Raw genomic sequence first — 22,563 nt, 5'->3', positions numbered from 1 at the left:
CTTCTGGCATTGGTGAACAAACATTTTAATGTATTAATATATTTTGACCGGTCACATACTATCCTCTTGGGTGTTCCAAGATTACAATTAGGACTTGCTACTATATTTACCTTGGGTTTATGTGCTTTGGTTACCCTACCACTAATGCCCCTAATATTTCCCTCTGGAATATGCTCCATGCTGTCTATCTCTGAACCCCCCCATCGCCTAGTTTAAAAACCCCTCTAACTTTTTGGCCACTCTTAATCCTAGCTGATCTGCACCCTCCTCATTTAGGTGCAGTCTGTCCCTTCTATAGTACCGGTTATCGACTGAGAAGTCGTCCCAGTCCTCCAGGAACCCAAACCCCTCCTTACTACACCAGCTATTGAGCCACTTGTTTACTTCCCTAATCTCCCTCTTCCTTTCTGGTGTGGCTCGATGTACTGGTAGTATTCCTGAGAATACTACCTTGGAGGTCCTTTTCCTCAATTTAGCTCCCAAGTCCCTAAAATCATTCTTTAGGACACTCCATCTGCCTCTGACTTTGTCATTGGTGCCAACGTGCACCATGACAGCTGGGTCTTCCCCAGCCCCTCCCAGTAATCTGTCCACCAGATCTGTGATGTGCCGAACCCAAGCGCCCGGCAGACAACATACAGTTCGACACTTCAGGTTGTTGTTACAGATTGGCCTCTCTGTCCTCCTAAGAATTGAGTCCCCTACCACCAGAATCTGTCTTTCCTTTTCTTTCGCGCAGAGCTTTTGCCTACCCTCCTTTTCCCTACCCTCAAAGAGCCCACAATCCAAGGTCCCCATTCATATACTAGGGACAATTTTGGACAGAAGCCAATTAACCTACCTGCATGTCTTTGAATTGTGGGAGGAAACCGGATTACCCGGAGGAAACCCATGCAGGCACAGGGAGAACATGCAAACTCCAGGCAGGTAGTGTCATGGTTGGGATTTGAACCAGCGACCCTTCTTACTGCTAGGTGAGAGTGCTAACCACTACACCACTTGCCCCTCTACCCTTCCTGACTGTCACCCATCTACTCTCTGCTAGTGCCTGCACCTCTTTGTCTCCACCCACCTCTGGGCTGGCCCCAGCCGGCACCTGCTGTGTGCATTCCTGGCTCTCATTTAGGGTGGAGGGTCCTCTCAGTGCTGACAGTTGCTTCCCCAGATTCAGAACCTGGGCTTCCAGGGAAACCATGTGCTTACATTTTGCACAGCAGTATTCACCCTCGATCAGATGATCAAGAAACGCATACATGCTGCAAGATGTACACCGAGTCGCCTCTCCACACCCGCCAGTCATCATACCTATTAATTTAATGAGGATTAGAGATTATACCCAGTCCAAATTACCTAACAACTAGCTTCCTGACACTAATAATACTCAAGACAGTGCACAGGTGCTCACAGACCAACGTGCACCCACAATGCACAAGTACTAACGATATACACACACACTACTCAGACACACAGGTACTCACACTACACAGCTACTATGACCCCTGTTATAACCTCCTGTTTTAAACTCTGGTTTTTAACTCACCACTTGGACCAGTTCCACTTAACTCTGGTTTTTAACTCACCACTTGGACCAGTTCCACTTAGACAGAGTTCTCACAGACTCAAGATGAGCAGGCTCCAATGAGTTCTACCCAAACTTATATAGATCTCAGGCACCTGTGCCCAATTAAACCCTCCCCTTAATTAGTAGGCTCCCGTACACCCCCTGGGGCGCTCACCCTGGGATATCCATGGTCACGGTAAAGGGCCGGTGACTGCGGCCCTTTACCACGCAATCACTCCATCAAATGATGGTGTGATGAGTAGGAAACAAGCCTGCGTATGCCCGGTTCAGCTCTCCCTACCGATCGGTACAGTGAGAGGGAATGCAGCATCACTGTGGGCTGGATCTGTATTGCCCACAGCGCTGCTCTTTGACTATTCCTGGGCTTGGCTATCCCCATCCACGTTAATCCATTCTTCATCCATGCCACCACAGTGCCCATCAGTGCCACTACAGTGCCTCACAAAAGTGTAATAGACATTTATGCCCCCCAGAGCACCTGATGGTGCTCCCTGCATGTTGGGCCTCTGTATGTGACCTGGCTGTGTAAAGTCTCACAGGTGATATCGCCATACTCAAGAGGAGTAGTAGAATGTGTTTCGGGTTGTCATTTTTTGGTATGTACAATATTATGTGTTAGAAATATTGTATAAATGGACAACTTTGTGTAAAAAAAAATTGTTTTTGATTTCTTTCCACATTTTCCAAAAACTTGTGGGAAAAATGGCATGTTCAAAATGGGGTAATTTTTTTTCCATTGCTTTGGTGCTCGACGGCCTTCAAAAGTGCAAGAGGTAGTCAAGAAGTTATATGTGTAATTTATGCTGCTAAAACGCCTAATGGTGCTTCCTGCATGTTGGGCCTCTGTATGTGGACAGGCTGTGTACAAGTCTCACACGTGGTATTGCCATACTCAGGAGGAGTAGTAGAATGTGTTTTGGGGTATGCATATGCTGTGTGTAAGAAATAACCTGTTAACCACTTTCAGACCGGACCATTTTGCTGGTAAATGACCAGAGGTCTTTTTACAATTTGGCACTGCGCTGCTTTAACTGGTAATTGCGCGGTCATGCAATGTTGTACCCAAACAAAATTTGCGTCCTTTTCTTCCCACAAATAGAGCTTTCTTTTGATGGTATTTGATTGCCTCTGCGATTTTTATTTTTTGCAATATAAATGGAAAAAGACCGCAAATTTTGAAAAAAAATGATATTTTCTACTTTTTGTTATTAGAAAAATCCAATAAATTCAATTTTAGTCATACATTTAGGCCAAAATGTATTCAGCCACATGTCTTTGGTAAAAAAAAAAGTCAATAACTGTATATTTATTGGTTTGCGCAAAAGTTGTCACATCTACAAACTAAGGTACGTTTTCTGGAATTTACGCAGCTTTTAGTTTACGACTGCCTATCTCATTTCTTGAGGTGCTAAAATGGCAGGGCAGTACAAAACCCCCCCAAATGACCCCATTTTGGAAAGTAGACCCCCTAAGGAAATTGATAAGTGGCATGTTGAGCCCATCGAATATTTTTTTTTTTTTTACACAAAGTTGTCACTAAATGATATATTGCTCACACATGCTATGGGCATATGTGAAATGACACCCCAAAATAAATTCTGCTGCTTCTCCTGAGTACGGGGATACCACACGTGTGGGATTTTTTGGGAGCCTAGCCGCGTACGGGGCCCCGAAAGCCAAGAACCGCCTTCAGGTTTTCTAAGGGCGTAAATATTTGACTTCACTCCTCACTACCTATTACAGTTTTGAAGGCCATAAAATGCCAAGATGGCACAAAACCCCCACAAATGACCCCATTTTAGAAAGTAGACACCCCAAGCTATTTGCTGAGAGGCATGTTGAGTCCATGGAATATTTTATATTTTGCCACAAGTTGCGGGAAAATTACAAACTTTTTTTTTTTTTCACAAAGTTGTCACTAAATGATATATTGCTCACGCATGCCATGGGCATATGTGAAATGACACCCCAAAATAAATTCTGCTGCTTCTCCTGAGTACGGGGATACCACATATGTGGGACTTTTTGGGAGCCTAGCAGCGTACGGGGCGCCGAAAACCAAGCACCGCCTTCAGGCTTTCTAAGGGCGTTACAGTTTTGAAGGCCATAAAATGCCAAGATGGCACAAACCCCCCCCAAATGACCCCATTTTGGAAAGTAGACACCCCTAAATTTAGGGGTACACTAGTGAGACTAGGTAATAAATGGCGGGTGCCCTGAAACTATAAAAAAATAACTAACCAACCAGCGTCACCTGTAACCGTTATATGGTGATCACTGGTGAAAGGGTTAACTAGGGGGCAATCAGGGGGCTTTATGCGGTAGTATATGGGGGTCCCTGGCGCTATAAAAAGCTGCGGCGAACCTAAATACCTACCTGCCTAACTAGCGTCACCTGTGACACTAATACAGCGATCAGAAAAATGATCGCTTATTAGGCTGGGTTCACACTGGAGCGATGCAGGAACGCCACGAATCCGCGGCGGGTTCCCGCATCGCATGCCTCCCGGCGGCAGTTCACACTGCCCTATGCGAACTTCTGGGAGTGTCAGTGAAATGTTAATGACACCCCCAGATCAGTTCGCATATCGCAGTGCGATCTGCAAACTCGGATCGCATGGTGTGAACACCCATGCGATCCGATTCTGCTGCGGACCAAAAAAAGGGTCCCGTGCGAGTTTGCGGCGGGTGCGACACGAATTCAGCCATACTATCTGTATGGCTGAACTCGAATCGCACAGAGATCGGATGTGATTTGCAGTGTGGTGCGAATCACATCCGTTCTCGAACCCAGCCTTAGTGACACTGGTGACGGGGGGTGATCACGGGGTTAAACCTTTATTGGGGGGGGTAGGGGGGTACCTTAGAACTAAAGGGGGCTAACCCTAACTGCCCTAACAGTTATTACAGTCACAAATGACACCCGCCGGTTGATCAGGGGGTTAAACCTTTATTAGGTAATAAATGGCGGGTGCCCTGAAACCCTGGGTTCACACTGGAGCGATGCGGGAACGCCACAAATCCGCGGCGGGTTCCCGCATCGCATGCCTCCCGGCGGCAGTTCACACTGCCCTATGCGAACTGCTGGGAGTGTCAGTGAAATGTTAATGACACCCCCAGATCAGTTCGCATATCGCAGTGCGATCTGCAAACTCGGATCGCATGGTGTGAACACCCATGCGGTCCGATTCTGCTGCGGACCAAAAAAAGGGTCCCGTGCGAATTTGCGGCGGGTGCGGCGGGAATTCAGCCATACTATCTGTATGGCTGAACTCGAATCGCACAGAGATCGGATGTGATTTGCACTGCAGTGCGGTGCGAATCACATCCGTTCTCATAAACCGCTGCAATGTGAACCCAGCCTTAGTGACACTGGCGACGGGGGTGATCACGGGGTTAAACCTTTATTGGGGGGGTTAGGGGGGCACATTAGAACTAAAGGGGGCTAACCCTAACTGCCCTAACAATTATTACAGTCACAAATGACACCAATGCAAAAAAAAATAAAAAAAATAAAAAAAAAGCAATTGGTGTCACTGTGACTGGGGGGGCAGGGGTAATTGGGGGGGTGATCGGGGGGTAAAGGGGGGGGGGTGTGAGTGTGCCTGGCATGTTCTACTGTATGTGTGGTGTGTTGGTGCAACTCACCGATCCTCTCTCCTCGGTGCCGGAAAGAAAAATACCGACACGGAGGAGAGAATACATCACTTCCTCTCCTGTGTTTACATTACAGGAGAGGAAGTGATGTCACGAAGGATTTCCATTCGTCGAGAGCTATCGCGAGGGGGTGGCCATGAATGAATGGCCGCCCCCTCATCCCGGATCGCTCTCGAACGAATGCCGACCGCCGCAGGCACCGGGGGGGCAGGGACTTATATATACGCCCATATGCCTGCCCGTGCCATTCTGCTGACGTATATCGTCGTGCGGCGGTCGGCAAGTGGTTAATATGACAATTTTGTGAAAAAAATAATAAAAAAAAATTAATTTTTGCAAAGAATTGTGGGAAAAAAAAATACAATTTAAAAAAAACTCACCATGCCTCTGAATACTTTCGAATGTCTGCTTTCCAAAAAGTGGTCAATTGGGGGATATTTGTACCCCCCTGGCTTGTTAGTGTCTCAAGAAATGAGATGGGCCATCACTACATCAGATGTGATCAATTTTGGCACCACAAGAGTGTAGACTCTATAACTTTCACAAAGACCAAATAGTATACACGGATTTGGGTTATTTTTAACAAAGATATGTAGCAGTATAAATTTTGGACAAAATTTATGAAGAAAAATTACAAATTTGCTAAATTTTAAACCGAAACAAAGAAATTTTCAGGTTTTTTTTTTTTTTCATTTATAGTGCAAAAAATAAAAAAAACCCCAGAGGTTATTAACCATTTCCGGACCGGTTGGCTTAGCTGGGAAAATCGACGTTGTCTTGCATCGCTATGCCTTTTGGCCACTAGGGACCTGCGATTGCTCGTGATAGAGCGAGAACAGGGATCTGTGTGTGTAAACACACAAGCCACGGTTCTTTCAGGGGAGTAGAGACAGTGTGTTCATACGAAGTATGAACACCGATCTCTTTCTCTCTCCTCCTAGATGGTCCCATCCTCCCACAGTTATAACACACAATAGGCAAACACAGTTAACCCCTTGATTGCCACCTAGTCTTAACTCCTTCCCTGACAGTGACATTTATACAGTAATCAGTGAATTTTTATAGCATGGATCGCTGTATAATTGTCAAAAATTTGTCAAGTGTCCATTTTTTCCGCTGCAATATTGCAGTCCCAATAAAAATCATAGTTCACCATTACTGGTAAAATAAATAAAATAAAAATGCCATAAAGCTGTCCCCTATTTTGTAGACGCTATAACTTTTGCATAAACCAATCAATGTATGCTTATTGCGTTTTGGTAAAAAAAAAAAAAAAAAAGTATGTAGAATACATATCGTCCTAAACTGAGGGAATTATTTTTTTTTTAAAGTGGGATATTTATTATAGCAAAAAGTAAGATATTGTGTTTTTTATTTTTTCTAAATTTTCGCTCTTCTCTTGTTTTTAGCACAAAAAATAAAAACTGCAGAGGTGATCAAATACAACCAAAAGAAAGCTATATTTGTGGGGGAAAAGGATGTCAATTTTATTTGGGTACAACTTAACACAACCGCGCAATTGTCGGTTAAAGCAACGCAGTGCCGTTTCGCAAAAATTATGGCGATCTGTAAAATCCTATAAATGACACTGGTAGGGAAGGGGTTAAACACTAGGGAGTGATTCTACCTGGGGGGGGGGGGTGGGCTACCACTGACATGTCACTAGGCAGAACAGGGAAGTGCCTTCTTTACATAGTCCTCTCCCCGTTCTGCCGCTCTGTGACGTGATCGCGGGGCACCGCGGACATAGGCCCACGGTTACGTAGTACGCAGCAGCGCATGCCTGCCCACAATGCCGCATCTTAAAGTGGAGTTCCACCCAAAAATATAACTATCGCTTTTCCGGTTCCTCCCCCCTCCGGTGTCACATTTGGCACCTTTCAGGGGGTAACAGATACCTGTCTAATACAGGTATTTTGCTCCCACTTCCTGGCATAGATACCTGAGCCAATCCACAGTTATCTATGCCACTTCTGGCTCCTTCTCCGAACCCCCGTCTTCTGAGAGACACACAGGTCACAGAAGATAGCAGAGACCAGGGGGATAGCGCAGCATGAGTCGTGCATGCGCAATAGGGAACCAGGAAGTGAAGCCGTGAGGCTTTACTTCCTGATTCCTTTACCGAAGATGGCAGCGCCCAACAGCCGAGAGATGGGTTTTGGTTTCCCTGGCCAGGTAAGTTTTCTTTTAAAATAAGTTAGCAGCTGCAGTATTTGTAGATGCTAACTTTAAAAAAAAAGAAAAATCATCAGACCTCCGCTTTAAAGGGGAAGTACAGGTATGCCCGTTACCGGAGCCGTGCCATTGTATGTACGTAACGTACGTTGTGCACTGGTCGGCAGGCGTATTACCTTGGGGAGATGCAGACTAGAATACTCCATCACTGAGCAGCAAATAACACCTGTGATGTATTTCAGTTGTCTTGGTCTGTTAGTGTGTCCTGAGGACAGGGTTGATGACCACTGCCTTACAAGACCTCAATAAATGTATTGAGTGGGCAACTAGATGCCAAATGAGGTTTAACATTGAAAAATGTAAAGTGATGCACTTGGGGGTTAACAATATAAATGCAGGTTAATTTCTAGGGGGAGAAGCTCTGGGGGATTCCATGATGAAGGATCTGGGGGTCCTAGTAGATGACAGACTTGGCAATAGCATGCAATGTCAAGCTGCTGCAAGCAAAGCCAGCAAAATATTAGCATGCATTAAAAAAGGATTTACTCCAGAGATAAAAAAAAAAAAATATTCATTCTACCACTTTATAGAAACACTGGTTCAGCCACATCTGGAGTATTCTGTCCAGTTCTGGTCACCAATCCTCAGGATGAGCTGCATAGGGTTCAGAGAAGATTAATAAGGGCGCTGGAGGACCTTAAATATGAGAAATGACTGCAAGCACTAAATTTTGTTCTCCCTGATGAAGAGACACTTAAGAGAGGAGATATGGCGATTTGTAAAGATCTCAATGTGTTGGTAGGAAACTATTCAGTCTCGGGAGTGTAAGAGGACACAGGGCCACACAATGAGATTGGAAGAGAAGCAGTTTAACCTTAAAGTGTTTGTAAACCCTTACAACACACTTTGACCTACAGGTAAGCCTAAATTAAGGCTTACCTGTAGGTCCAAGAAATATCTCCTAAACTTACATGGTTTAGGAGATATTTGCCGAAAGACTGGCACCGCTGAGCGTGCCGCGGTCAACGGCGATATGCCGCAATCGGTGGCTCCCGTGCGCATGCGCGGGAGTGACGTCATCGCGGCTTCGCCAAATGACAGTGGTGGAGCAGCGAGACGCACCAAGATGATGGATGCGGCGGACTACAGGGGACAGCGGTGACTTCGCTGGCTCCTGTGTCAGGTAAGTGACACATAATGGGCTACTATGTGATGCATAGTAGTCCATTATGCTTTACCTTTGCAGGGAATGAAAGAGGAAGTAAACTCATCAGGGTTTACTTCCTGTTTAACCACTTCAGCCCCGGACCAATAAACACCTTAAGGACCAGAGGTCTTTTTCCAATTTCGCACTGCGCTGCTTTAACTGGTAATTGCGCGATCATGCAATATTGCACCCAAACAAAATTTGCGTCCTTTTCTTCCCACAAATAGAGCTTTCTTTTGATGGTATTTGATTGCCTCTGCAATTTTGATTTTTTGCGATATAAATGGAAAAAGAGCGAAAATTTTGAAAAAAAAAAGATATTTTAGTAAAAAAAATGTCAATAAGCATATATTTTTTGGTTTGCGCAAAAGTTATAGCGTCTACAAACTAGAGTACATTTTCTGGAATTTACACAGCTTTTAATTTGACTGCCTATCTCATTTCTTGAGGTGCTAAAATGGCAGGGCAGTACAACCCCCCCCCCCCCCCCCCCCCCAAATGACCCCATTTTGGAAAGTAGACACCCCAAGGAAATTGCTGATGGGTATGTTGAGCCCATTGAATATTTTTTTTTTATTATTGAATATTTTTTTTTTTTGTCCTAAGGGATTGAATAATGACAAAATATATATATATATATAAACCAATCACCACCTTCAGGATTTCTAAGGTTGCAAATTTTTGATTTCACTCCTCACTACCCATCACAGTTTCAAAGGCCATAAAATGCCAAAATAGCACAAAACCCCCCAAAATGACCCCATTTTGGAAAGTAGACACCCCAAGCTATTTACTGAGAGGCATGTTGAGTCCATGGAATATTTTATATTTTGCCACAAGTTGCGGGAATATTACAAACTTTTTTTTTTTTTTGCACAAAGTTGTCACTAAATGATATATTGCTCACACATGCTATGGGCATATGTGAAATGACACCCCAAAATACATTCTGCTTCTCCTGAGTACAGGGATACCACATGTGTGGGACTTTTTAGGAGCCTAGCCGCGTACGGGACCCCGAAATCCAAGCACCGCCTTCAGGATTTCTAAGGGCATACATTTTTTATTTTACTCCTCACTACCTATACCTATCACAGTTTTGAAGGCCATAAAATGCCAAGATGGCACAAAACCCCCCCAAATTACCCCATTTTGGAAAGTAGACATCCCAAGCCATTTGCTGAGGGCCATGTTGAGACCATTGAATATTTTTTTTTTTGTCCCAAGGGATTGAATAATGACAAAAAATAAAAAATAATTTTTTTTTTACAAAAAGTTGTCACTAAATGATATATTGCTCACACATGCCATGGTTATATGTGGAATTGCACCCCAAAATATATTCCGCTACTTCTCCCGAGTATGGGGATACCACATGTGTGGGACTTTTTGGGAGTCTAGTCGCGCACGGCATCCCGAAATCCAATCACCACCTTCAGGATTTCTAAGGGTGCAAATTTTTGATTTCACTCCTCACTACCTATCACATTTTCGAAGGCCATAAAATGCCAAAATAGCACAAAACCCCCCAAAATGACCCCATTTTGGAAAGTAGACACCCCAAGATATTTACTGAGGCATGTTGAGTCCATGGAATATTTTATATTTTGCCACAAGTTGCGGGAATATTACAAACTTTTTTTTTTTTTGCACAAAGTTGTCACTAAATGATATATTGCTCACACATGCTATGGGCATAAGTCAAATTACACCCCAAAATAAATTCTGCTTCTTCTCCAGAGTACGGGGATACCACATGTGGGGGACTTTTTGGGAGCCTAGCCATGTACGGGACCCCGAAAACCAAGCACTGCCTTCCAGATTTAAATATAAAATGCTACCAAAAAAACTGTTAGCGATTGCAGGGATCAGGCCTGACTCTGCGATCGCTGCAGTTATGTGTTTAGTGTTTTGTAAGTGACATTGATCGATCGATACTGCACTTGGGTGGGCTGGGCAGAGGGGCAAAACGCAGGTGCTAGCAGGTATCTGGGCTGATCCCGCTAACAATGCGGTTTTTTGGAACCCTAAACTGCTGGGGACGCTAGTATAGATCTGATCAGATCAGATATTGATCTGTTCAGATTCTATACCACTACGGGAGGTTTATGCTTTGCGTGTGGGTGTTAGCGGTACTGGCACTAACCTAGCGCTGCCTGGGGCGACGCAGACCCTGACCCTAAAACCTAATTGATATCACCCGCCGGGTGATCAGGGGGTTAAACCTTTATTGGGTAATAAATGGTGGGTGCCCTGATGCTATAAAAGCCAAACTAACCAGAGTCTCCCGTAACACTTATACGGTGATCAGTGGTGAAAGGGTTAACTAGGGGCAATCGGGTTAAAACCATTATTGGGTAGTATATGGGGGTACCTAATGCTATAAAAACCTGGCGGTGAACCTAAAAAAATAACTAGCTACCTAACGACACTAGTGACACTAATGCAGCGATCAGAAAAACGATTGCTTAGTGACACTGGCAAAAGGGGGTGAAAGGGTTAACTAGGGGCAATCAGGGGGTTAAAACTTTATTGGGGGGTAGGGGGCTACCCTGGACCTAACACTAATTGCCCTGACAGTTTTTACTGTTACAACTGACACTGAATGCAGTGATCAGTAAATAAATGATCAATGCAATCAGTGACACTGTGACTGGGGGGGGAGGGGGGATCGGGGGGGGGGGGGTTGTGTACCTATGTGTACCTATGTGTTAGAGTAGTGCTTTGGTGCACTTACTTTTTGTCTTCTCCTCGTAGTCGGGTCAAAAAGACCGCCCCGAGGAGAATGACATCACTTCCTCCTTCCTGTGTATACAATACACAGTGGGAGGAAGCTTCTCATTGGCCAGGAGCGATCCAGAGGGGGTGGCCAGAAACCAACGGCCATCCCCTCATCACGGATCGCTCCTGAAGCGAACCGGACCGCCGTATCCAGCGGGAGGGGGTCCGATCGGACCCCCCACCCGCTGGAAGGCAGGCACGTACATGTACGTTTTTGTGCCTGCCTGTGCCATTGCGATGACGTACAATGGCAATACGGCGGTCCTTAAGTGGTTAAGCTGCGTAGGGGGTATTTTACTGTCAGGGAAGTAAGGATGTGGAAAACTCTTCTACAGTCAGTGGTGTCAACAGAAAGTATTGATGGTTTCAAAAGACTGTTGGAGGTGGCTCTTATCAAACACAATATGCAGGGATATTGGAAATAATTATCTACACAAACGAACACACACCAACATAGGTTGAACTGGATGGACTATTGTCTTTATTCAACCTTACCAACTATCTAACAGATATTCACTGGTCTTCCTCCCCTGTACCTGGTGACACCCACCATGTAGCTCTCAGGCCTGCAGGTGGGATAGAGGAGCCCGGAAAATGGGGCATGGGCACAGGCTCTGGGGGCACGTGGAAGTGGCCGGATTGCTTCCATCTGGAAAGTTGGCTTGTCAATAACTGTTCATCCTGCTAAAAATCCAGTAGATGAGAGAGGAATGGAAGGTGTTTTGTAGTCTAAATCCAAATTGAAAAATGTAAGGTGACATTGTGCTCCTTCAGAGATTGAGAACAGTGAATAATAAGCAATTATGACTCTTGGACAAAAAGTGTGTTTCTGGCAGGATCACTGGGTAAAAATTAAAGAAATAAAGCTTGAAAAAAATGAAAGGTTATTTGGCCACCACATCTAAGGACTGGTAAGATGCAATATAATTTTTTGGACTTGGTTGACTTTATGTAAACTGAATTCTGATTGGGAAGCTTTTGGTTTTAGTTACTGCACTTGGCACATTACAAAATTTTGCTGCTTCAATAAGTAAGTGTAGTTTTGCTTTTAAACAGCTGAAGAAACTGGATGAGGCCATAGATGATTGCACGAATGCCGTAAAACTGGATGACACGTATATCAAGGCATACTTGAGAAGAGCACAGTGGTAAGAATACAGAATGTACTGTTCTGTACGCGTATATGCATCTTAGCTCACTATGTAATTTAACCCCTAGGCAGAACACCAATCATTCATTCTTTGACAATAAGCTTCATTGTTAGTGGGATCCTCATTACTAACACGTTTGTATATATAAGGCAAAAAAATAAGAAAAAAATGTTTATCTGCAGTATAGTCCACTGTTCCTCCATAGCCTCACCCATACTCGTATGGTAAAGCCGAAGGAAAAATATGTACTTGCGTACAGACCATTTTTTTTTTTAATGTTCCATTTGTCATTTATGAGAAATGTAGTGTTGGGACCAGCATAGCACAGCTTGGCTTCTGCAGTTTCCCACATATCTTGGTGGTTTTTCACCTTCACATAACTGGAAAACATGTTTGCAGCATAACCACTGCGGAGACCAGCTGCTCAGTCTTCTGCTGACCATTTTGGTGTGAATTGCAATGTGGCTTTGACATTTGTACCACAGTTGGAGCTGCTCAGCCTTTCCTAAAATAAATACAGCTTGGACTGGAGTTGAATAGTATTATGCTGGCCGAACAGCTGAAAGAACAGTGGTAGCCACAGAGTTACTTTGATTTGAAATAAATACAGCTTTGGAGGTCTGCTTATGATTTTGAGCTAAGCTCTGCCATTGAAAATTCTAATTTAGCAGCCTCTGCAGACTGTTGGAATTGGACCATTAAGCTGTGGGGTTGGGGGGGGGGGGGGGGGGTCGGGCTGGATTTTCTCTAGGAGGGATCTACAGCACAATTGTGAGTCAAGCAGAAGTCCACATGTATAGTGTAAACCTAGGATTTGGGAACTCCCTGGGTACACAGATCATTAGAGAGTTAGACCCCTTTCACACTGTGGCCATGTTAGCGCTGTTTAACTTTTTGGCCGCTATCGGGGCGTTTTTAACCCCATAGAAGGGGTTAAAAACTCCCATGTTGCAGCGCTTCCGAATTGCTTTTTAGGCGCTTGGGAAGTGCTGCTCTTCATTCCGCTATGATTAAGCAGCTGTATTGATGTGAAACGCGTTAGTGGTTTGAACCTTTCATCACCATGATCTAAGAGATTTTGGCTCTTCTACCCTGTTTTGCCACGAATAAAAGGTGTTATTCGGAGGCCGGCTGTTCAGCTGTTTTCTTAAATTTTCTACATTCATTCCAATGGGCAGGGCATTTTGGAATCGATAAATACAATTCTTCCAAGCTGCCCCAAAGATTCTGCTTGCAGAATGTTTTTTACCGTCCCGCAAGCGCACAGCCACAGTGTGTAAAGTCACACTTGAATGAATGGGAGGTGCTTAGAGGCAGTTTCCAGCGCTAAAGCGTCTGAAAGCCGCCCCAGTGTGAAAGGGGTCTAAAGGTAATTATTTCTAATACCAAGTTCCTGCACTTTGCAGTATTTTTAGGCACTGATGTACCCAGTTTGTTATATTAGGACAAGAGTACACAAGTGAGAAGTGACTTCTCTGCTCTTAGAAATTATAGAAAGCTCACGATTACTATTAGAGGATTAAATACTATAGTACACACATCAGGGTGCCTGCATGTGTTTTTCTGATAGCTGAATTCTGAAAAAGACCAGCTTTTGTGTTTTTTTGCTCAAGCCTGTCCTTTCTCACCTCTCCTGTATCTTATCTTACTTGGTTAATAGCATATTACTTGTTTTAAGGTATAGTAGAATAACTCCCTGCCAAACAACCAGACCAGTCCCCTGAACTTGCTCCTCTTCTCTGGTCCATGACTTTTATTCTTGCATCTACTCCTGCCCAGTTATACAGACACAGAGCAGTATGAAGAAGCAGTCCGAGATTATGAGAAAGTTTACCAGACAGAAAGCACAAAAGGTAAGTAAAGCTTATTTTTATTGTTCTCAACAATAACATAAGGATCTTTTTTATAAGCAAGCTGGAGTATAGGTACAGGAGAATTCTGTGGCATGTACTTCCTGTGACCCATTGCATTTTGATAGTTTGTCATTTTTCTGCATCCAGAAGTGCTGAGCACATAGCAGGGTGAATATTTGAGCATCTCTCTTTTGGAGTTTGTATTTACCATCCCTTGGTTAGCTAAAAAGAGAACAGTTACATTCTGAATTTGACATTTCAAGATAGCGCTATTTGCATAGAAAGTAATCTGCAAGCTGGCTTATTACTGTGAGTTTGTCTCCATGGGAACCACTACCCTAAGTACATACTTTTGAGTGGTTGATGTTGTGGGCACTGGTCCAGTCTTTGTCAAACACATACCCCAGTGTTTATTTGTGTGCTGTTATATCAGTTGGGGGAAGGGGTGGTGGGTCACTGTACCAAGAAGAGCCCTCACTGGGTTTACCACATTTGTCAGCAAACAATAGTGTATGGGGAAACAATTGGGCTGTTATAACTCATTCTCTGCATGCTCTTTTCTGTCTAGAACACAAACATTTGCTTAAGAATGCACAGCTGGAGTTAAAGAAAAGCAAGAGGAAAGATTACTACAAGATACTAGGAGTGAACAAGAATGCATCTGAAGATGAGATAAAGAAAGCCTACAGGAAAAGAGCGTTAATGCATCATCCAGGTTAAAACATCATCAAATAGACCAATTTATGTCCACGAATAGATGCCATTTCATAATACTGTGTACACTGTAATGTTTGGTCTAGTATAAACTTCACTTTCTGTAAAGCGGTTGCTATTTTTTTAAAATGAACAAAGCAATACTTTACTAAGTGAACCATAATATTTTCTTTAAAGCACTGCAAATAATTGTATGTATGCAGATTGGACAATAGGTGACAGGGAAGAATTTGTTTCTGAAAACAATCAAGAGCTGTCTATTTCCCATCAACTTCCAAGTTCCTCAGCCTGAGATTTCCCATAAACTTCTATGAGTGTGACACTTTTATAAAAGCACAACTATCTGGATAAAGAATACAATCTGGTTGTGCATAGTTTGGGATGTCTGAATAGGAGTGAATTTAATTACATTTCGAACTATACACCTCACTATTTAAACAGTTTTGGCAATGTACCCTTGTAGTTAAGCATTTTACCAGTGCATATACACACAGTGCCTTGTTAAAGCATATCTGTGGTTCCAAATAAATAACTTCAGGTAGCATTAGATTTCACTTCTGGTGTCCCAGGATCCTCAGAATTCTAATGGTGTTAACGCCGTTTACTGTATTTAGAGAAACTCAAAGTGTGCAAAGTGACAGACTCTCTTGTAAGAAATCTTCCCTGCCCATTGGTACTTACCACCCCAGTGGTCCCCCCTCTGCTCCTGTATTTTGTCAGCCTGTAGTTCTAACCCAGTGTATGTTTTGTGTTGAATGTTTTATCGGGGTTAATTTACTCCTCTTTGCCAGATGAGTGTTCTGGTCTGGTTTACAAACCAGGCCTGAGCACTGTATGCTGGGAAGAGTTCATATGCTCCCTTATACCTGTAAGCAACAGGTATTTCCCAAAGACTCTGGAGCAGGGGCAGAGCGCAAGGGCGAGTATCAGGGCTGCGGGGGGGGTAATTTTGCCAATAAAAAACCAAAGTGACAGATTGTGTTTAAACTAAACACAAGTACGCCTCAAATTTACAGAGAAAATGTGCATTTATACCTTTAGACCGGCACAGTGGTGCCACCACTGAAATTCAGAAAGAAGAGGAGAAGAAGTTCAAAGAAGTGGGTGAAGCCTTTACAATCTTGTCAGATCCTAAAAAGAAGGCTCGCTACGACAGTGGGCAGGACTTGGACGAAGATGGAATGAACATGAGCGGTAAGTGTCTACCGAGCATTCTGACCATATTTATGAATTTATGGGTTTTCCACAAGTTAGAAGTAGGGCTGCAACTAATGAACATTTTCATTGTTTCAATTAATCAGGTAAAAAACTCAAAAGAAGTGAGGTATTTTGTAAAGTTTAACAACTTTTATTCTTGAATATCTATATGCAGTGGTAATTATAACCAGCTATGTGGTTGGGAGCAAAATATTTAATCTCTGAGAATAACAGAAGAGACTTGAGACCCATACACACGATCTGAAAATCGCACGAAAAATAACGCTTTCAACGTGATCGTACGATAATCTGATCGTTGGTACAGAGCTCCCACTGCTGCATCTGAGTCCTGTGAGGGAGCGAGCGATAGAGCAGTGCTGCTGTGCTCGGATACATTGCTAGATCAAGACCGGAATCAGGTAAGTATTCAGGGGCGGGCGGGGGGTTTGGGGGTGTATGCTGAGTTACAGAATGTTTTTTACCTTAATGCATAGAATGCATTAAGGTAAAGTAAAAAAAAAACTTCTGCCTTTAAACTCACTTTAAATCACTTCCTTCTACCCATTACTAGAGAATTGCTCCTAACACATTCACAAGTTCTCAGGCCCTTACTGACATGTATGGGCAATGTACTGAACCGTGTTTGTGCTGCACTGTATCTTTATATGTAAACAAATAATGCATTCTGTATGCAGGCCAACTAATCGGTTGATTATTGGTTGATCGTTAAAATAGTTGACCGTTACAATCATGCTAAAATTCTTAAATTTGGTCTGCATATTATGGTAGTTCGAATGCCTACCGATCACCCATTTTTTATATTATTTTTCAGTTTGCTTATGTGGTGATTTGTTCACTTGAAAAAGGGGCAGATTTTTCCTTTATCGCATGTTGCACGTTATTTTGAGTTTGGCGCCACCACTTGTCAATTACACCCAGTAGATCACCCACGGTAACCAAAAAAATACAGAAAAGCAGGCAGGACAAGGATAGAGCAAAGTGAGAGTCCTAAAAAGATATTGCACTTTTAGATACATTTTTTGACAGCTAGATTGTGTGTGGTTAAGTTTGGTGTCAAATGTCTGAATATATAACAGCACTACTACTCCATTCGATGGATAGATTTATTCTACATTCACACCTGTGATTAAAGAGGAAGTAAACCCTGATGGGTTTACTTCCTCTTTCATTCCCTGCAAAGGTAAAGCATAATGGACTACTATGCATCGCATAGTAGTCCATTATGTGTCACTTACCTGACACAGGAGCCAGCGAAGTTACCGCTGTCCCCTGTAGTCCGGCGCATCCATCTTTTCGGTGAGTCTCGCTGCTCTGCCTCTGACATTCGGCGAAACCGCGATTATGTCACTCCCGCGCATGCGCACGGGAGCCGCCACTCGCGGCATATCGCCATTGACCACGGCGCGCTCAGTGCTCCTGCGCGACGCTGTCTACAGCGCATGCGCCGTAGACAGCGGTGCCTGTCTTTCGGCAAATATTTCCTAAACTGTGTAGGTTTAGGAGATATTTCTTGGACCTACAGGTAAGCCTTAATCTAGGCTTACCTGTAGGTCAAAGTTAGTTGTAAGGGTTTACAACCACTTTAAGGCCGGTGCAAATTGTTGTGGCAGTGAATGAGGTCCTGGCGGCACCTAGTTGGCCATTTCCAGAGACTAGTATTTAAAAATATAACCGCTATTTTGTAATCAATATGGTAGGAAAATATGTAAAGAGAAAATGCTTTGATCACCCTTTTCTATTTTTATATGTCTAGTCAGTGCATTTTATTTGCTCAGCTTGCATCCTAGCTTATGCAGACCCCTAATAAACCCAGGTTTTCCAAATGTACCAACCAGTTTTTGTAGATTGTTTTTACTGCAGAAGCTTTTTGTTGGCTGATATTCATATTTTTTATTTTTTTTTTACTGCAGATTTTGATGCCAACAATATCTTCAAGGCATTCTTTAGTGGTCCAGGAGGCTTCAGCTTTGAAGGTGAGTTTTCATGAGCAGAATGTATGACAGATAATAGAACTTAATGGTTCTTCTTTTGGTTTTCTTCTTATCAAAATTGCTTTCATATTAACCTTGGCTGCACACTTTCTTCATACATTCATGGCACTTCATGATTTTAAAAGGGGTCATGCACTTTTGTGCAATTTTTCGGACATTGAAATGAATGGGCTGCCCTAAACATGACATGCAAAAACTGATGCACCGTCACACCTGTATAGGTGTGAATAGACTCAGAGCCCAAGTCTGCTTAACATTGATGTACTGCGTTATGGCTGCAGCGTGGGTACACCTGTGTTTTTTTGTTTGGGTTGTGCATGGTTTCCCATAGACTTTCTATTATGTGCCATGTTTTTGGTGTGCTTTTTGAAAGCGCACCAAAAGTCCTGCATGCTGCATCAAATTAGTCTTTGACCCTGAATCTCCACACCCCAAACAAGCATCTATGGGCACTGAGGCTGACAAAAATGAGAAGATATTTCCTATCTACACACAAGACACAATATGTGATCATAACCAATGATCTTGAGGCCAGCAATGCTCTATAGTGCACAGAAGGAAGTTGCAAGAGCACCTTCCAAAATAGAATGCTTCTTTCTGTATGTAGCATATGCTACAGCACTAAATTAAAGGTTAACCATCTGCCACACGGAGGTGACATCAGGATCATTCGTTGGAGCCAAGCTGTCCCAAAGTGTAAATTGTATTGTCTTTCGTAGCGTTGTAATCAAAGATATAGGGCTGAAATGATTAACCACTTCAGACCCAGGCCAATTCTGACATTTCTCTCCTACATGTAAAATTCCTAATTTTTTTGCTAGAAAATTACATAGAACCCCCAAACATTATATATGTTTTTTTAGCAAAGACCCTAAAGAATACAATGGCGGTCATTGCAACTTTTTATCTCGCACGGTATTTGCGCAGCAATTTTTCAAATGCGTTTTTTTCAGAAAAAAAACAGTTTCATGCTTAAAAAAAAAAAAAAAAACAGAAAAAGTTAGCCCAATTTTTTTGCATAATGTGAAAGAGGAGGATACGCCGAGTAAATAGATACCCAACATGTCACGCTTCAAAATTGCACGCGCTCGTGAAATGGCGCCAAACTTTGGTCTTTAAAAATCCCCATAGGCGACGCTTTAAATTTTTTTACTGGTTACATGTTTTGGGTTACAGAGGAGGTCTAGGGCTAGAATTATTGCTCTCGCTCTAACGTTCGCGGCGATACCTCACATGTGTGGTTTGAACACATTTCATATGTGGGCGGGACTTACGTATGCGTTCGCTTCTGTGTGCGAGCTCACGGGGACAGGGGCGCTTAAAAAAATTTTTTTTTTTATTGTTAATTTTATTTTTATTTTTTTAGTTTTACACTTAAAAAATAAAATAAAAAAATTGATGACTTTTATTCCTATTACAAGGAATGTAAACATCCCTTGTAATAGGAATATTGCACGATCGGACCTATTTACAGTGAAATATGGGGTCAATAAGACCCCATATCTCACCTCCTAGGCTGGGAAGAATTAAAAAAAAAAAAACGATCATGGCTTCCTAGCCAGATCGGCGCCGTTAATTTGAATACTGAGGCCGGGCGTGACGTCATAACATCGCGCCCGGCCTCCGAACGATCATAGAGACTCCGGGGACAATCTAGTCTGCCGGAAATCTCTATGATCACATGCTGGGGCCGGCGGATCCTGTGACCGACTCACCGATGGAAACGGTGAGTCGGTAGAAGCACCGGAGGGCGGCGGGAGGGGGGGTCGTCCCCTCCCGCCGCCCATAAGAACGATCAAGCGGCGGAACAGCCGCTATGATCGTTCTTATGGTGTAGGGAATCGCCGGCTGAAAACTGCAATATCTAAATGATGTCTGTGGACTCAGGCATCATTTAGATATAACCAGCGAAACCCCATGACGTCAATAGACGTATTGCGGGTCTCAAGTGGTTAATGAATATTATCGATAATAATCACTAATGAAAATCGTTGTCAATGATTTTCATTAGCGATTAGTTGGTCCGCACCTTCGTCCCTGACAGTCCATTAGAATCTTCCTGCGTACAAGGCGGTGCCGTCGTATGTGACCATGCACGTCCACGCCTCTCCTGCTCTCTGACATCAACTCCCCACCTAATATTCATATTCTCAGCCCCGTCCGCTGCTGCCTCAAGGGAATAGACGGAGGAGAGAAGCAGCCGTGAGAGCCGAGCTGCACACTGTGAAGAGATAAGGTAGCTGCTATACTATGGCTATACAGAATACTCAGTACATTCATTTCTGTGATGACAAGTGCCCCACGATCCTACGTATTTGGGGGGGGGGGGGTGGTTCATCATTATTGGTTTTCACATTGGTGTTCCCATCAATATAAAAGACACGTATTTACACATGCCTATCTTTCAGCCTCATCAGAGGTTCCTACATTTTGCAGTAGAGGAACATCATTTTCAGTTTCTGGCTCTACCCTTTGGGCTTCCAAAGATCCCCGGGTGTTCACAAAGGTCCTAGCACCAGTACTAGGCCTTTTAAAGGCACAAGGGATCCTGGTGCTTTTGGTAACTGGATGGCCTCCTGCTCAGAAATCACTCATTACAGGCTCTAGAACAGAGCATAACATGCACAGTACGTTATTTGAAAAACTTAGGCTGGATCATAAATAACGAAAAGTCAGCCTTGAAACCAGCTTAAAGTCTAAAGTATTTAGGTCTGATCCTAGATACGTTTCAAGCAAGAGTATTCTTGCCACCTGTAAGGATCTGTGCCCTGAAGGTTCAGGTGCGTTGGAAAAGGGGCACCAGACAACCCTCCATTTGGCTTTGTATGTTTTTGAGGGGGGATGGTATCCTCCTTCGAGGTAGTGCCCTATGCCCAGTTCCATTCCGGGCATTTACAACAAGACATCTTGTTGGCTTGGAACAGAAGAGGACAAGCCATGGATTATCCAATGTGCTTATCTCCTCAGGCACGCTTAAGCCTAAACTGGTGGTTGCAGGATCAGAACCTGTGAAAGGGAAAATCCTTTCTCCCGGGAACTTGAAGAGTACTGACTACAGATGCCAGTGGGGAGCAACCCTAGAAGGGCTCACAGCTCAGGGGAAATAGTCAGGGACGGAACAGATCCTGCCCATCAATGTCCTGGAATTATGGGCAGTACGTCTGGCCCTACGGTCCTGGACGGTGGAGCTTTTAGGACTGCCCTATTAGGGTTCAGTCCGACAATGCCACTGCAGTGGACTATATAAAGCACCAAGGCAGTACCGGGGGTTGTTCGGCTCTCAAAGGAGGTGAACTACATACTAGCCTGGGCAGAGGGACGTGCCGATTCTATCGGCAGTCCATTTCCTGGGAGTAGAGAACTGGAAGGCAGATTATCTCAGCCGCCAGCAGATCTGCCCAGGGGAATGGTCCCTATGGATCAGTCACACTAAAGAGCTGAATAGTTTAAAATACTTACTAAATTGTCTCATATTTTTCAATCAACTTTGTGCTTTTTTTTTTTGAGAATTCAGTGTTTGCTGCAAAACTGAAGTACTTCCTGTATGGGAGGGGTTATATATGGATCACTTCCTGTCTAAAGGTGTCCGTTCACCTGGAGGTGGAGTATAACCCAGCAGGTAATTAATTTATTACCTGACTCTGTGTCCCATGATGTTCTCAAAGAAAAGGATTTTACAGGTAAGTAGGATGAAAAAATCCTATTTTCTGAGAAGCACAAAGTTGATTGAAAAATATGGCATGATTTAGTAAGAATTTTAAACTATTCCGCTCTTTAGTGTGACTGATCCATTGTTTATTTTAGGGTACGTTCCACTAATGGCTCAAGCATGTGAGCCACAGTAAGCCATAAATTCCCCTTTTAATGAGAGTAGTCATGTTTGAAGCCAAACAAATTTTGGGGACCCCCAAGACTTAGAACTTGGGGAGGATTTATTGAAAATAAGTTAGCCTTGCTGGGAAATCATTGTCTAGGACTCTTATAGCACACTTTATGATTGCCTTGATGTTTAATGAACACAGATGAGTTGCAGTCAGGCAGAGCTTGTTCATATTCCATTAGGTAGACGGGATCATATCTCAGGTAAAACAGTTCATTAATAAGGATTTCCTGCAGTATAGGACATTTTAAGAATTGTGCATAGAACGATCAGCTGATATTTCCAAGCCTGTATTACACTTATATTTATGTTAAATATACATGGGAATAGAGCTAGCCAAACCTTTCTTAAAAA

The 22,563-nt window shown here is 43.4% G+C and overlaps 1 protein-coding gene across 2 annotated transcripts in view; it reads left to right on the top strand.

The window, feature by feature from the left end:
- The window catches only part of DNAJC7 (DnaJ heat shock protein family (Hsp40) member C7), a 156,427-nt gene that overhangs the window by 103,298 nt on the left and 30,566 nt on the right, over positions 1–22,563 (top strand). For both annotated transcript variants that reach the window (XM_077459537.1, XM_077459536.1), the window contains 5 exons: positions 12,459–12,550; positions 14,333–14,406; positions 14,975–15,121; positions 16,162–16,314; positions 18,249–18,311. In XM_077459537.1, the coding sequence (XP_077315663.1) occupies positions 12,459–12,550; positions 14,333–14,406; positions 14,975–15,121; positions 16,162–16,314; positions 18,249–18,311 (529 nt within the window). The remainder of the gene's footprint in view (positions 1–12,458; positions 12,551–14,332; positions 14,407–14,974; positions 15,122–16,161; positions 16,315–18,248; positions 18,312–22,563) is intronic.

This window comes from Lithobates pipiens, unplaced genomic scaffold (assembly GCF_037356315.1).
Source record: "Lithobates pipiens isolate NorthernLeopardFrog02 unplaced genomic scaffold, aLitPip1_a1.2 Scaffold_28, whole genome shotgun sequence".
Taxonomy (NCBI): domain Eukaryota; kingdom Metazoa; phylum Chordata; class Amphibia; order Anura; family Ranidae; genus Lithobates; species Lithobates pipiens.
Note: the sequence above shows the minus strand (reverse complement) of the source record. Positions and strands in the feature narration are given on the sequence as shown.